The sequence below is a fragment of the Epinephelus lanceolatus genome, chromosome 11 (assembly GCF_041903045.1).
Source record: "Epinephelus lanceolatus isolate andai-2023 chromosome 11, ASM4190304v1, whole genome shotgun sequence".
Classification (NCBI taxonomy): domain Eukaryota; kingdom Metazoa; phylum Chordata; class Actinopteri; order Perciformes; family Serranidae; genus Epinephelus; species Epinephelus lanceolatus.
Window position 1 is genome coordinate 21,340,874 of NC_135744.1, and position 17,703 is coordinate 21,358,576.

General features: G+C 40.8%; 1 protein-coding gene across 3 annotated transcripts in view; it reads right to left on the reverse strand.

The window, feature by feature from the left end:
• Positions 1–1,022: 1,022 nt before the first annotated feature.
• gabra3 (gamma-aminobutyric acid type A receptor subunit alpha3) overlaps positions 1,023–17,703 on the reverse strand; it is a 151,392-nt gene continuing 134,711 nt past the window's right edge. For 2 of the 3 annotated variants that reach the window (XM_033644299.2, XM_033644291.2), the window contains 2 exons: positions 8,953–8,991; positions 1,023–8,809 (listed from right to left, as the gene is read on the reverse strand). In XM_033644299.2, the coding sequence (XP_033500190.1) occupies positions 8,489–8,809; positions 8,953–8,991 (360 nt within the window). In that variant the 3' untranslated portion in view covers positions 1,023–8,488. The remainder of the gene's footprint in view (positions 8,810–8,952; positions 8,992–17,703) is intronic. The other variant, XM_033644308.2, reaches the window with a different exon arrangement.

Below are 17,703 nucleotides of genomic sequence, written 5' to 3' on the forward strand. Positions count from 1 at the left end.
TCTGATAATGTGTACAGCTTGAGCTATAGGGAATGTGAAGTTGATGTCAAATTTTAGGATGGGGGCACCATCTTGTGAGGAACGCGTTCTGTTACATGTGCCTGCCAAGGTGGTCAAGCATTGGTATTTGGACAAGCTAATCATGACAAACGACATAAATCATATACCTTGGCAGTGCAGATGCTGATAATGTGGTGGGCCACCACAGTAAATTTGGGACACAACTCCAGTCTGGGCAAAATAAACCCTTAAGTTATGTGTCATGACTCTCACTGGCCTTTTACTAATAATGTAATGTCCTCCCCACCCCAGAGACTGACCTCTGGTGGCGCATGCTATGCACTACACACAGTTCTTCCTCAATGCAGCATCTCCTTATCAGTTTGATAGAACGAGGACTGTCTGTTTGTCGATGGTATTGCAAATCATACCATCGAGATCTCGAAATACCCTGGTATACTGTAATACTGTCATACTGTCCAAGCCTAGGAAAGGCTGCATTCCTCTTTTTGAGCCAATTAGCCAAATGAAATACAGGAAGTAAGCAGGTATAACCCCTGTAGCAGGCACAGGTGTCAGAGTGTGTACCTCACAAGATGGCACCCCGTCCCACACGGTCTGACGCACCTTCAAATTCCCTACATGTTGTGCCTTGGCTATTCTACCTGTTTTTGTGTAATGCACGGTAGTCCTAGATATTGTGAGTTGCACATGCTGATGCCAAACTTCACAGAAACATCAAGAGACATTTGAATTGGCTGTGCTCTAATTTGAATGTGCGCAACATGTTTTGTTCCCTGTAGGAGGTCCTCACACTGTACTGCTTGATCTTATGCCTCTCAAATCAGTGTAAACACCACAGACAAAACGACTCGCATGCAAAGCCCTGACGACAACACAAAAAGTCAGACAAAAACACTTTTCAAAATGAGCCTCTGAAGGGACATCGCACGAGTCCACCGCGTTGAAGATTTGCACCCTTGAGGCTCGGATGTGACCAAGAAGGGTCTCGTAACTCCAACACAAAATACAACGTCCTTTTTAATCCCCATTTGCATTTGCTACATCTCATACAGTAAGAACATGAACGAGAGAGGGCAACACAAGAGTCCAGTCACTGAGCATATAGAGAGCAACTTCCCGACACAAACACAAAGTCCACTATGTTCCCGGAGCTGTCTTTGTGGAGGAAGTCTTTGATCTCTCAATGTGTAGGGACATGCAGTGAAATTGCTGGAGAGAGAACACAGTGTGTACAACTCTGCTTGCAGACAGCTGCTAATTCACAGTTAGGTTTGAAAAGTGCACACAAGGTACGGATCTTGTAAGTAGCTCGATGAGTATTATCTCTACTGTACGTCTTTAAAGTACCATAACACGTGGTGTTACAGAGCTGGGTGTAGGACAGCGGTACCTATCAGATGTAAAAATAAATGACGTGACATATCAATATTCACAAAAACTATCGGAATTGATTTCACAATATCTACAAATTCACAACTTAGTAACACTATTGTGAGCAATTAGAATTGTTGCCATTTAGTTTATAACAATTTATTCAGTTAATCTATTTGTCTACAGCGTTCTACCCATCAAGAGATTTGCATCAATGCTGTCGAGGTTATGTCGTATAAAACATAATATTTAATGCCGTACTGAGTAGCATAAATAGATTCATATAGTAAGTAATATACTCCTTAATATACTGTATCTTATTGGATGATATGTATCTGCTGAAGTTAACTCTGGCCCTGTGAGGAAAGGATTTACCACATGAATAACACAATCAGAACCTAAATGACAACAACACAGCAGAGTCCCATTTATCAAAACTCCTCAGGAAAGATCATGATCCTGCAAACTCTTCAAAAATATTTTTAATTAAATTCTTCTTTTTAAAGTTGATCAATCATCTCTTTTTTGTTGCACTACCGTAGGTTTTGTTTGCAGTTATTAGTCTGAGCAGTTTGGATGACAGGTTCTACTATAGTTCAGCTGCAGAGTGCAGAGGTTGTGGTTGTGTGGCTCTGGAAGTGTTTTGCCCCTTTTTTGCTGCCCACAGACGCACAAGATATGTGAATAAGAAAAGGTAATACTGCATATTGCGCTCAACAAATATAAATAAATACATTTAATTAATTTTGTGCAATTGGGAACTGGGTTAAAGTAGTCGTCTGACGGAGAGACTTGGGTATTTATATACATTAAAATGATTAAGTATAGATTCATAATGATTAAGTGTATATAACATTTAAATGTTATAGACCAAACTCTAAAAAAATCTCTTGGTAAACCATTTTCGATCATTATCTTCTTTTCCAGCAGCAGTTTGTCGAGTTTGTGTTGCGGGATGAAGATGATCATATTAGACTGATGAATAAGAGAAGCAGCTGCTGCAGAGGCTTGTCCAAGCAAACTGTCTTCGGCTATATGAATTAACAAATGGTTACATTTCGCTTTGACTGCACTTGGCGCTCTGCTACTTGGGGTGTTTTCACACTTGGTCCTTTTCAGCCCTCTGAGCAGACTCAGAGCGACAACTCAGCATTATTTGCTGGTCTGAGTTCGGCCTGCTTCAAGTCCGTGATGCGGTTCCCTTAACCTGTGCACTGTGAACACAAAGCGCTCCAGGCTCGCTTTGCCCTTTGCCTTTGCATTTAGCCCTCTAGATCACATGCTATTTCGCTTGGATGCCTGAAAAAACAGACGAAACCACGTCGGCCTGTAATGCTTGTAACCATGTAAAACAAGGATGCAGGATGAGGAGTAGTTTGGTCCACAGATGATACTGCATGTCTCCAGATGTGAAATGCAGAATCCATCCATCAACGGCAACAGTGTGCAGCACAGAAACCCGAAGGTTTTCTTCCAATTTTAAGTTTGTGTGGAAGCGAGGGGCTTCATAACCGCACTGCAGTGCCACGTCAAAAGAACTGAGTCCCTTTTCCGTTGGTCCACCTTTTGGTGCACTTAAAGAGGACTGAGTTTGGTTTGTTTTAAAAGAAATATATGTGAAAACCCGCTTAGTTTGTGCCCAGAGTACGCTCTGCTGCAAGAGAAAGAGGGAGAGAGACGTAGCTCCAAAACTATAAAACCTATATGTGATGGTGACTGCGGTGTGTCACAAATAAATGAATGTTTGGGAAATCTGCTCAGTGATTAAGAAAAATCATTTCTGCCTTTCTATAAATATTTTGTTCATGATTTTTATGGAATGTATAAGAGTAAAGGCCTTTTAGGGAAAAGAAATTATTTGATTTCAAGTGGGCAGCAACATGCTGTAATTAATATGTCTTGAAGCAGATAGGCCTACGTGTATAGTTCTGTTTGTTTGTAAGTGGGTTTTATTCTAATTGAATAAAAGCTGAAGAAAATTCTTTGTGTCTCAAAGGATGTAGGCTCACATAATACTCATTTATGTATTGTAAGAATATATTCATTATACATATGAGTCTATATGACAGGGGTTATTTTATTTGGAGCTTAATATATAAGCAGAAGTAGTTCACTTTTCAATTAAAGATATAAATCTACATGCGCTGATGATGTCATTCTTTATATAGCTTGTGTATCAATTGTTTTGAAGCTCAATAAGCAGATGACATTTGGCCCATTTGACTGAGGCACAGTTTTGTTTTCTAAGTGAAACCCTGATGTGAATGAATGTTTGGTCATTGTGTTGCGATGTTTATGACTGGGAGGGTTGTCTCACTCAGAGGATGCCTGTCTGTGAGGCAAGTGATCTCACAAATGCAGATTGAATACTCAGCGGCGGCTGCTTCTCATAACTACTTCAGTACAGTCCTTGGATCACATTTCTCAGAGGATCATACATAAACATTAACACTGTGTGTCATCAGATCCTGAATTAGCAGCAGCCAGCCGGCTTCAGCAGATGTGTATCACTTTGTCTGAGACATGAATCAGTTTGTTTGAGACAAAATGATAAAAAAATGAAGTCTGAAAACGACACATGGCGCCTCGCAGTCGTCCTCACAGACACAATGAATCAATTCATGAAATATATTTGAATCAAAAAGCCATACTGTGTCTGCAGTATGATGTCTGATTGTTATTTCCCCATGGTGCTGAAAAATATGCTTTATAGAACGGATAGTTCCAGTTTGATTATGACTGGCTGAGCTGTGTTCAAAGCCGCTGTAAAACACTCTATAAACACACAACTGTGACCACATTACAATTTTAGTGTTACTGTGCCATTTAACCCATCGTCATATGGAACGCAGAGCTAAAAAGGAAAGCACAAAAAACCTTAAAGGTGCCGTCCAAAGAAACGGAGAGAGCCTACAGGGACTAATGTTTGCGCAACCAGGGAACCCAATGTGTCCTGTCACTTTCTCGAGAAATACACATTGCTGCTCCATCATCCAATCCACCGGCCTTTAATCTCCATCCAAAGAGGGCAACCTACACTGACGATATGTGGTTAGTCAATGACATAACTTTAGCAAGGTTGCATGTTTTTATTTGTAGCCTATCATGCTGAATTTTATCTATTTATGTTGTCAATCGCTAGTGATATCATTTTTGTTACTTTTGAACTTATTTGGCTCCATGTTGCCACGGATTTGTAAGGTGCTGTACACATGTCGCACTTTTTGTGCCCTCAAATTCATTGTTTTCAATATAGACGCACAACAGGCACGCTCCAATGCCAGAGCGACACCAACCAATGCACATGTGTTCTGAGCACCTATTTCTCAATGGCCCTGGGCCCTGAGATAAACAGAGTTGAACTTTTGGATTGCAGCAACGCGCACCGCATGTCATGTGACGGGGAACAACCAATCTCAGCCTTCTCTCGTAAATATCTGTGATAAATATGGACAAGAAGCTGAACATTTTACTACCAAGAGCTTTACATCAATCATCTCTGGATTTTATATCCTCCTGAGACCCTGTGTCCTGATATGAGAACGTCACATTTTGGGTTTGCTTGACCTTACACTTCATTCTACTTAACTCAGACCTTTTTAGTGCCATCTAGTGGTAGTAAGAGCACAATACACTAAACCATGTAAAACAAGATGGTAGCCATCTCTACCAAGTCAGTCTGCAGCTGATCCTGACACAAAAGTGGACAAGGTCAAAAACCTGATCACATTTTATGGTTGAAACTTTGTTTATTTTACTGTCGACTCATTTTAGGACATCGGGACTTAATTATTGTTGACAATGTTTAGTGTTTTTTTTATACTTATCAGGTCCTGCTGATCCCAAATAGCTAGGAGAAATAAAAAATGCAAACCAAACAAAAGTTTGGGTCTCAGGAGGATATAAGTAGACTATGAGATGGTGCTTGGTATAGTTGCTTAGCAACTTAAGTCGCAATCTATCGCGCTTGAAAGTTGGCACTGAATAGGCACAAGAGCTGCACACAGTGCCCGACCTCGCATTTTCTAGGTGGTTGTGTACGGCCCCTAAAGCAGCTGGCACTTTCCAATGCGTCTGTGTGTTGCCTGGCAACCATTCCGCTAAATGTCGCTAAAGAACTACATTTCTTGGCAGAAGAGTGATTATTTCTTATCAATAAATTATTGTACTGTTTTGTTGCTATGTGTTTATTTTATGAAATATTGGCACGTGGATGTAGCAACCATTTTATAAACGCAAAAAGCCACCTGATTGCTTTCAACAGGGAAAAGTACACCTAGTTTGTCTTTATGAGTCTGATATGACTTTAATGAGTTCTTAACAACTCATATCCAAAATTTAGTGTCATGATTTATCAGCCAGTGTTTGAGTTTGTGTGTAAGTGTGTATTGTTTGAAAATGAAACATGGTTTACCAGGAGATATTCATGCTGTTCCACTTGTGTTGCAAGTCTGTAGATGGTGAACAATGTTTTGTTTAAGATCTCTATGATCTGCTTGCATGCGGGGTGAAGACTTTTGATGTGTGTTTTGATTGGATGTGATGGTCCTCAGTGTAAAATGAACCACAATTTTAAATACTTCAACACTTCAAGAGTGGAGATGGTGGGAAAACATTTAATCGTAATGAAATAAATAAGAAATATATATTTGTATATTTAAACAATAATGGCCGACAAAATAGAATCCTTCATTGCGTTTTATTTAATCTAAACCTGCAGTTTACTCATTTTGAAATGTGGCCTGAATGTGTTTTCCAATGTGGGAACTACAAACAAGAATTATACTTTGTGTGGTTAATGTTTGTAACAGGGTGTTTGTGTCAGTACACTGATTAATCTTCAAATCTGTGTGCCACCGAACGAGGGTCAAAACACTTCCAGAACTCTTTGCCAGCCCTAAATGATTACGTCACATCAATATGCACAAATAATCAGAGTTTCAGTGTGTTTATGCAGATGCTGCTGAGACTATGAGTAGGTTATTGATGACTAACTGGGATGAACTACAGAAACACTGTTACTAAGCCCTATTTCAGTGTGACAAACACCATTATTGGAGGTTGCAGACATACACGTGTACAGATTGTCATGCATTAACCTATGACTGATACATTGTACATGGTTCGTGTTATTACCACACCTTTTTAAAGAGGCCACGACACAGTTCACTCATTCTCCTATGCTTACCACCGAAGATAAAGTTTGAATCCACTGGATGTAGTGGTCATCAGAGAGTCTATAATTAAGACAATGCAAAATATCCAGAGTGCATCTGGCAGGAAAGCAACATAAATTGCTTTAGAATCATATAACATCTGTATAAACACGGACCAAATTCAACACAAAACAAAAATACAGATGTCACTTAACAAACGGGGAACAAAAGTTGGAGACGGATGCCACAGCTGGAGATGAATCAGATGAAATAATTTGATAATTACTTTGTTCTATCATGTGATCACAAAAATTAAATTAGTTTATTATTTTAGTTTTATTGGTCAGTTTCACAGCTTTTTGCAGTACAATAGTCTCCAGTGATGATAGCATCTCCAAAATTTGTTCCGAAATACTGTGTGACTGTGACATATTGGCCTTTTGTTGTCTACTTCAAAACACAAAAACAGTACAGCATAGGTAGACAATCAAATCAACACCAATATACTCTACACAATCAAATACAAAAAGGGCAAAAGTACAACATGAATCAAAATCTTGCTCATGACGAGGCAGAAATGCAGAAAGAATCATAATGCAGCCAAAAACACAGATGCGAAGACCACAAAGAAATAAAAGGCACCGGGGTGCCCGCCCACAAGAAAGAAAGAAAGAAAGAAAGAAAGAGTGTCTGGTATGATTTAATGTATAAAACATCTAGTGTTATTTGCATTTCCACGGAAAACATATATTAAACTGCGATTCAGAATTCGACTTCAGTCTGAGGTAATGGTGGTAGTTTGTTATGACTGCTCGGCTCACGGAGGCGCTGCGCCACGAGCCAAAACATAAATGCACATGATAATTGTTCTAGACTACGCTGGATCCTTTAATCTCTTTGCTTCATCTCTTCACAGGCAGAGGTCTGTTAACCTTCCACACTAATGGGCAATTTTACACTCGCTGCCCATGCCTGTGGGTGGGTGGGGTACAGCCACATACTGCAGTGCACCGCGCCTGTGGACACCAGTATATGTTTGCATGTAACGTACACAGAGACCATTGTGCGTATGTGTGCTGCAAATGTGAGTGTGTCAAAGCCTTTTTTTTTTTTTTTTTCCTTTTATGATGTGTGTGTTCACCAAGGCACATAGCTTCTCTGTCATTAAGCATACTCAGCCAGTTAAAACAATAAGAGCCACTGGACTAGAAAATGTACAGGCAGCCCTATGGGACGCGATAGCAATTCCAGATGATACTGCATTGAGTCTGTTGAGATTCAGCGCCAAGCTGAAGGCCAGACACTGACGATTATTAATGATGTTCCTATGGAGCTATACAGGCTGCCCCCGGCTAGCAGAGCACGGTAAAGTGACCGGCGAATGGCTCTCCTGGCATTTTCTGATGCATCGCTGTGTGTCTGTGTCTGCGTGCGTGCGTGCATGCATGTTGTTAACTTGATGGATGTGTCAAAACCTTATCATCGGAAAATGAGCTACGACGAAAACTTCCAACGCGTGCTCGCTCTAACTTATTATAAGCAAAGCGCAAACATGTCAAAACATAGGTGGGAACACAACTGGACTACGCTACAAAACGGCAAGCAATCAAGATACAGCAAAGGGACACTTGGTTACTCACAACAGGGGGAAAGGGCCAGAGCTAAGTGTGGAGGGGACAAAGAAACTCTACACAAACACAATTTGATGTGAGAATGTGCTCCCTCCAAGGTCCACTACTATTATGTGAATCTACTGTATGTTAAAATTTGCCTTCCATCTATACAGACGTGCAAAATATCAAACTCTTAAGAAAAAACAGACACACGAAACACGCGCGCGCACACATACACACACAATAAGATGTAATGGACTTGGCCTCCTGCAAACCTGTCTACCCTCCAAAGCAAACCAGATCAAGCCTAGCATTTGGTCAAATTCAGTTTAAGTTGTTTGCCTTCATGATAGCGGGCTTCCTGTTGACATATGTGGCCCAGTAGCCTAAATTGAAGATGAAGAACAGAACTGGGAAAATGATACGTGAGATCTTGTCCACTTTGCTGACGCGGTTGTAGGACTTCTTGGCCTCTGTGTAGGGGTCATCCATTTTATGGAGATAGGGGTGTTTGGCCGCCGCTCCGGTGGCGCTCTTGGAAATGGTCGTTAAACCTTGGTCTTTCGCAACGTTGATGGCGTAGGTGGTTCCGACAATGTTGAAGGTGTTGTTTGCCTTTTTGGACAAAGTGGCGGATTCTCTTCTCTGAAAAGTAAGAAGGCAGTAAAGGTAAAGGTTGTCAGGAGCGAAGCACCAGACTCAACAATACTTCCATTTGAACTCATGAAGAGGAAATAGAAGCAACACCACGAGACACGACACACACAAGAACAAAACAAAAGCCTAACCATATCGTTAATCCTGGCCATGTTAGCCTGAAACGGTTCCTGAAAAGAAAAGTAGAAAAGAAAAAAAGTTTACCAATTATATTAAAATTACCCAACTTACAAACTCTATTCATCAGTATCGTACTTTTAAACACTTTACACTATTAATGTTGTCAATTAAAATCTGCATCATACAAATTTGAATTGCAGAAAAAAAGGTCATGATAAAAATCCATGACAAAATGACGAAATGAATCAGGCTGGTAAAATTTAATTTTTTAGGGGGCTTTAATGGCATCTAGTGGTGACGGTTGCAGATAGCAACCAGCTCAAACTTCTCCCGGTTAGAATTCCTTCTCTGTTCACTGATCAGAAGGTTTTTACTGGGAGCCAAAAAGGTCTCTTCCTCTCCAAAACAAAAAAAAAAGCAGGTGAATAAAAATTAAATAAACAAACAAAAACCCACACAGAATAAAGCAGTTTTAAATTATAAATCAGTGTGTCTCTGACGCTTTTTGGGCCGCTAGCCCAGTACCTGCAAATGTGTGCTCACCTTTTTTCTCTGATAGCTTAAGATCCAGATGTACAGATTTCTTACTTTCCAAAAAAAAACGGACCCGGTGATTTAAACCGGTAAACACACTGAATAAAGCAGTCCAACGCTGTTTGACACGTCGTAGACAGGTCCTTAGCCCCACGCTTGCTAAGTTGTGCTCACCTTTTTTTCTGACTTATGGCCTTTGCACACTGAGTCTTTTTTTTTTCGTCAAAAATTGTCACACATCTAAAAATAAATACAGCCTTACTTTGTGTTAATCATGGTTCGCACACTGATTTAGAAACTTTAGAACGTCTTTAAAAAAAATTTAAAATTAAAGTTTTTTTTTCACGTTTTTCGCATCCATCAGAATGAGTGGTTTGACCAAGAACAAGAATCAGTGAAAAAAATGTGGTGGGACACAGCGGCGACAAGACTGAGGAATGTGTGTTTTAATTGTGTCACGTAATGCAAATTTTTGCAACGAATAAAACAATTAAACGCATTGGAATCGGTGTGCAAGGTTTCTGTATGTAACGTTTTTCAGATGATGGATTAAAAAAAGCATCTTTAAAAAACACTCAGTGTGCAAGGGCCTTTTAGATCCAGATGTTCAGGAGGTTTTTACCTGGGTTCGAAATATCCGCAGAGTTCTCTTTCTCTCCAAAACAAAAACATCTGGTCATTTAAACCAGTAAAAACACTAAATAAAGCAGATTCACGTACAAACAAATCTATGTTTTTCCGATGCTCTCCTCACGGAGGGGCTGCCAACCATGGTGGCCAAAGCGAAAACACAAACGGCCCTTTCTAGAGCCAGTGTTTGGTTTGCCCAATCTTGGCTACTGTAGAAACACAGTGGTGCAACATGACAGGACCTGTTCCCTATGTAGACATACACGGCTCATTGTAAGGTAACAAAAACCGAACGACTCTTCATTCAGGTGATTATACACGAAAGAAAACATTTATCATATTCCATTTCTGCCAATATATCCCCCTAAATCCTCAACACTGGACCTTTTAACAGTGTGGAAATAGAGACAAGAATATATTGTATCACTGCAGAACTAGGCTGACTGTAGCTGTAGCAGCAGCAGCAGCAGCAGCAGCAGCGCAGAGCATGATCAGAAACAAAGCAAAATAACAGTGCCTGAAAACTTGTCTGACAAACTGTATCAATGAGAGCAGCCAGGCCTCTTCAGGCAAACAGCTTGCGATAAAACAAACACGACAAGGGCTGCGTGTGATAACGCTGGCTGGAGAAGCTGCCGTCTTCCTACTACTAATCATCAGGCTGTCTTTCATATTGAAATCGCACAGGGAGGCAGAATTTTATTTGCTAAATTGGTGCGCTCAGATAGCTAAACTTGCATCACCAGAGGATCCTGTCAGCCTCAAAGAGCACAGTGCAGTGCACAAGGTAACTGTGAGGGAACAAGTAGGGCACCAAGACTGATCACCGGGCACCGTTTTAGTTTCCTGTGTGGCATGCACTAGGGTAATTTTCTTCACACCATTCATCCCCACTGTGGCCACTTTAAGATCCGCAGCCAAACTAAAGCACTGTGTGTCATGTAGAGTGTTTCACTTTCAGTGCTCCCTGTTTTCACTTTCGTTTTGAGCCCAGCTTTAATTTTTGCTCCACTTTTTTCAGCTTCATTTAATTTTCCTTCCTTTTCCTTTGACTCCGTCTTTTAAATTAGCATAACTAATGTCCCCTCTTTCGCCTCCTCCAAAATGCTTCACGGTGCATCTCTTTCTGCACACAGCTCATCACCAAATGTTTTGTTTGGTTTTTATCCTCAACATTCACAAAGCCTCACAAAGGGAGGCAGGAAATGGCTTTCCATGTGACAAGACATGTGCCATGTGTTCAGTTTAGCTGCAATTAATAGATTAGTTTTCAACTGTTAAATTTATCAGCCATTAATTCGATAATTTATTTATCAGTTTGAGTAGTTTTTATGAAAAAAAAAATCTACTAATTGATTGATTAATTGGGAAAATAATCAACAGATCACTTGACAATGAAAATAATCTTTAGTTGCAACCCTAGTGTTCAGTGTCTTCAGCGAACTAGACCACTGTGTCGCTGTCATGTTCAGGGAGACCATTTTTAAATCTCACATGTGACAAGCAGTGGAATAGCTGTAGCAGTAGACATCAGTGATGTTATAAAGTCGTTGTTAATAGGGATGCGTGTGAAAAATTCTGCGCTGATACAGTTTTTTAAAATTAAAATTTGGCCAATAGCCAATATTGATGTTTTTTTATTGTTGTTTATTTTGTTTTTGCTATTATTTATCCCTGCTGTTATGCCAGGGAAACAAATAAATCTTAATTATGAAATAACAACTTAAGGGCCGTTTCATAGTCGACGCAAAGGCACGCAGACACGAACACGTTGGGACGCATTGAGATGCATTGGCCGCCATGATGCGTGCTTGCGTCTCAAAATGTGTTGTCCATTTTTTTGATATGCGACGCAGCGACACGTATAATATTGTGCATTGCCAGCGGGGGTGATAATGCAACCAACGTACTTGAAATTAACCACTTTTTGTTATTCACAGAAGAAGCAGGTATGAAATATGGCGGACGAGGAGGAAAAACTTTGTGAACTTGTACGGGCACACCCCCATTTATATGACATTTCTTGTGCCCTGCACTCTAATAAAATAGCAGTAATAGCTAGCCGGAATGTACCAGTGATTCTGCTACCCCCTATTACGCAAGCGATGTATTGCATTCAAGTGTCGCCTGCGTCGCTTGCATTCAATGTGTTGACTATGAAAGGAAGTGCGTTGCTCGCGTCGCTTGCTCGCGTTGTGTGCTTCGACTATGAAACGGCCCCAACTCTTCATTCCCAAGTCATTCAGTCCTTCATGACACTATCTTTGAATTAGCATGAATGAAAATCATCTTTCAACAAAGTAACTGCTTCAAAAGCCTTCAACTACATGCAATATATCATAATTCTCTCTCCAAAATTTATTTTTTTATTTTTTTAGATATTTTTTGGGGCATTTTGGCCTTTAATTGACAGGACAGACAAGCGTGAAAGGGAGAGAGAGAGAAGGAGTGACATGCAGCAAAGGGCCACAGGCTGGAGTTGAACCCGGGCCGCTGCGGCAGCAGCCTTGTACATGGGGCGCCTGCTCTACCACTAAGCCACCGACGCCCCCCAAAATTTATTTTATATTGCTGTGAGAACATCACAGTTTCACATATTTCTCCTTCAAACAACTGTATTTATTCAAGTTTCTCACCAAAAACAAAAATTTATGAGATTACATTTGAACAAATCATGAGAACGATATAATTGACATGGCCCAGATCTCAATTTCCTGAACGGAGCTTGAATCGATCATAATTTAACTCACTGCAACTTCAGTCAGCAGTTAGCTCCAGCCACTGGTTGCCTGCAGCTAGTAGCTAACGTTAATTAGCTCTACTCCTGCCATTCATGTCAACACAGACAGATTTGTTGTTTACAATGAAGCATTATCAGGGAAACAATAGGGTGCATCCCTTGATGCTTTAATAATAAGTTTCCTGTGTCCTTTTCCTCCCAAGGCAATGACGCCAGGAGGCTGTTAGCCTGAATCCCTGCTTTTTAGCATGCACAAAATTGATGTGACACAACAGCCATCTTTGAACATAATTTTATTTGCTGACAGGCCGATGACAGTCAACAAGGCATCAAACTATTGACTGATACCAATGTTTGGCCAATAAAATGGTGCATTGAAATAGAATGAGATCAAAAAGGGCATTTTCTTTCAAGTCAACATGGCAAGATGGTTAGAGTGGCAACCATTTTTAAGTTTCCCATTTCAGAGAACTGTGACTGTCGCAGTTGGCCAACCTTCATATAAACCAACTTGCCGCAAGTCGCCAACTCACTAAGGTGTGGTTTTGCAGTAATAAAAAAACAAGTAGCAGAGTATGAAGCACAGAGAGGCGTCTTGTGTGCACTATGTCGGTTGCCTTGCTGCTGGAGAGGGATCTTTGGTCATTGGTTGTGTTATTCACATCTCTTACGTCAGATGTTGGTGAGATTTTAGCTGAGTTTTTTGTCCATTGGCTTGGTAACACACCAGGACACACAGATGTTGATAATTATGAATGTGATTATATGCCCAGGCTACATGATGAGCAACTGGCAAAACACTTCAAGGCTCCACTGACGACTGACAACAGTTTTCTTTTGAACTAGTCAAATGATCTCAGGAAACAGTTCAATGTCTGTTTTACTCTCATTCTATCTCTATAGCTGTCCAATCTGTCCACAGTGATGGAGACAGCAGGACTGAGGAGGAAATACATTCATTGTGATGAGTGTTTCCTCCTCAGGTGAGCAGGAGAACAGGGGGAGGGTGATTCTTCAAACTCCTCTGCAAGAACAGCAAGGGTTGTTGAGAGCTAACAAAGCTCACAGACTGTTGATTGCATTAAGCAGAGAAATGGTTAGTCGCTGCCTGAAGGGGTCTATCTCAAGTCAATTAGTACACGGAGAGAAAGAATTGCACTGATGCCCCCTGGGTGACCAGATACTTTCCCAGGATATCGATTCAAACACCACCACGAGCCTCCTCTGTCACAGCGATGACTTGCATCAGCAGGAAAGGCGAATCGCTACCATAACGTGTTATATGACCTTAATCATAGCCCCCTAAACTCTTCAGTCCTTGGCATTAGGGATGTTCTTTGCCCAGTAACCTGACAAACAAGCCAAGCAAAGTAATTCTATTTTCGCTGTTTAGCTGGGCTGTCGTCTGCAGTAATTTATATGGTCTAATTATTGGGGAAACCACATGTGGCACTGGGCTCTGTGCGTGTTGTTATGAACCTAATGTGACACAGCACATACTTTACCTCCGGCCAAAGATTCTTGCGCACTATTCAAAGTCATTTGGCTCGCTGCAGGCACAAATACCCCCCCAAATACAACGCATCTATTGACCTTGTCTTTGTAACTTCTGCAAATTGTTGCATCAGAATTTCTTTGAGTGTGATTAAGTGTCCTGGGGGTAATTGTGCCTCGCTGTGTCCTGCTGTGTGGAGAACAGCGTGTGCATGTGTGCGTGTAACTGAACCTTGTGACAGTCTGTCCCTGTCTAAGATTGGAGATGAGGTGTTGGCATATTTAATAGCCTCAAGTATATGAGCATGTGGTTGTATGAGCGTGCAGAATGTGTTTGGGGAGCCACAATGTCCCTGTTTGTGTGTGTATGTATTTACGTGGCAGTTGCACTACCGACGTTTTTGTAAATCTGGTAGTTGTAGAGATGGCCTGAGCTTGACGTCGTCACTGCAGGTTGTGTTACAGGTAACTGAACTCTCCAACCCAACCGCCAGCAAAAAAGTGTTTTGTGTGGCATTGTACATTCTGCAAACCATAGATACATTACATTTGCACAGTATAACTTAGCGTATATATTAAAACTTTATGTTTCTTCATGTTTCAACAGCACTGTGGTTAACATGGTGAGGTTGAAGCACAAAAAACTTTTGGTTAAGATTACAAAAAGATAATGTTTGGGCTTAAAAGGCCCGGTTTTGCTGTCACAATCATGGCTGAAGAAGTCGTCAATGTCTTTGTAAAAACAACCACTTTTTGTAGCAACATCCCAGCAGGAAATGCAGCAATGTCTCTGTAAAAAGAAGTCGCTTTTTCGTAGCACTATAGCGGCAAGAAACACACAAAAAGTGGTTTGTAAAAACAACCATTTTATCGGTACTAGCCGGTAGAGGTGGCAATCACCGGATGATCCACGATACGATACAATATGATACGATACGATACTATCACGATACTTAGGTCATGATATGATATTTTTGCTATATTGTGATCTATTGCGATTTATGATCTTTTTCCCAACAGCAAGTTATTTCCCCAAAGGAAAGCTTTATCAACATCAGTTTACTTCATAAGATAAAGTTGTCAGTCTGTTCTTCTGACTTAAGTCATATTAATTGCAGCAAAATGTGATGCAAAGCAGACAGACTGAACAACACTGTCCTAAATCCTGTAAGAAATACTGCATACATGACAAACTGAACTGTTGGCAGATTTAACGCCCTCTGTGAGGCCAGATTAAGCATGTGAGCAAAACACTTAACATGCAGGTATCCTGCTATCTGAATGGCAACACCCATGTCAGATTGTCTATTACAACCGCAATCTCCCATTCTTGTGCTGCATTTTGCAGGAGATCTGCAATGGTATGACTTTTGCGTACTGCTGTAGTTTGGACAACATGACACAGCAGTCGCCAGTCCTCTGTGAGAGAACGTGCTGTTATAGTCATATAAATCCACTGACTTTGACGTCCAGACGTCACAAATTATCCCCAGCAGAAAAACAGTGACAGATCTCGAAAAACACCCATGTGTGGTGACTACAAAGCTGCTGGAAACACAGCAATGATGTGCTAAAAATGATACTGTTCACCATCCCCTTTACCTCCTGATGACAAAATCATCTCCATTACTTAAGCAATATTGATATGATACGCATGAAAAGTACAAATGTAAAATTTTCTGCTTGCACCTGGGATGAAATGTCTGATGTTTGTAATGGTTGGCCAAAATATAACCACCTCATTTTGCTCCATTAGGAAGGTTATCCCTGATCACAGCAGAGGAAGCTTGCCAAGAGGTAAACAATCGTGAATAATGACACCTCCAGCTCAAGCCAAAATGGGTCGGAAAACTTATCAACAAAGGCAATAATAAGGCCTCCCGCAATGGCAGCTAAAGTTTGTTTTTTTCTACTTGAATGCACTGAATTCTCATTCATAACATGGCTACAAAAAGTTTAGTCAAACCTAGCTGTCGCAACTTCCCTGTTGTTCAGAAAAATGAGCACTGTCATGCTGAAATGTGACTGCTAGGATTGATGATGACAGGCTGCATCTCCGCCATTTTTTAACAAATTATTATGTTGAAAATATCTGTGGATGTCGTTGTTTGTGCCGCTGCAGGTGTGAAGCATAGATGTGAAACGGTGATTTCTCCTCGGCTCCAGCAGTGAAGCCCATCGCATAATGAGCCAGTGCTCCCGCGTCTGCTGATGAAACCAGCACATAATATCGAACACAGTAGTGTCCAATCATGTGTCACGGAGTGCCGAGAATACGCAGGCTTTCATTCCAACCGAACTCCCCACCGGCTAATTTCAGTAATAAGCACACCTTCAGCTGGCGAGGGGAGAACTAATTAAGTAGATCGCTTGTCAAACAGAACGTTAGGCGACAAAAAGGGAAGAAAATGGCATAGAAACTCCATAACCAGCCAAGTAAATTAGTGCACACTGACTTGTCTACAGCTCACCATTTCGGTCTTTAAAAAGAAGAAGCCTGGGGGCAATGAAGTCATCCTTTGGTTCCGGTAAGGGTGGTGGCTGAAACCCTGCCTCAGATGACTGGGTAAGGTGTTTTCAGAGGGACTAAAAAATGCTCTTTCCTTCTACTTCCTCCTCCTATAGGTTCATTTTTCACTGTAAATATTTCAAAATGGTAAAAAGCAGTGTGTAGTCTGATCCCTTTGCTTTCCAGTAGCTCATTCTAGTGGGGAATGCGATGGGAGAGCAATGTCTCCTTCTGTGACCCCATTCTTTTTTATCTATCATGACAACTGCATGCTCAGCACAGCCCCCGAGAACGCAGCCCAGGCTGTTGCCATTAAGACGAGGCATCAAAAGAGGAAAAAAAAATAAAAAATAAAAAAAAAAAGCTCCTCTCTGCTGCAATGTAACGCTGCAAATTATCCTCACTGACTGAAAAGTTCCATGGCAGCAATATGCATTCCTGCCAGTCACTCAGAGGACCAAATGTCAGACTGTAAAAAAAAAAAAAAACTGGAGAGGCTGTACTGATTGTGTCAGTTTGTACATTAGTAGCAGAAAATAGATTTGTGGCACTGTCTGCCGCAGTAGAAGAAATATGGTTCTCCTTATGTTGTGTCTGTGGCTGTTAGAAGTATTCAAGCATTTTATGTGTTAGCAGCAACATAATGGCAGCTTTGACCTAGCCAGTATTTACCATACAGGACAGTTTCTTAATGCTTCAAATGCGATTTTTATATAATTCACAAGCATAATACGAAACCCAGAAGGCCATCATTTTAATACTTCTTTTGTATGTTGCCACTGTTCATATGTGCCAATCCATTTAGAGTGTGAAAATGCCTCGTGAATGAATCCATTATACTTAGTTTAGCTGTTC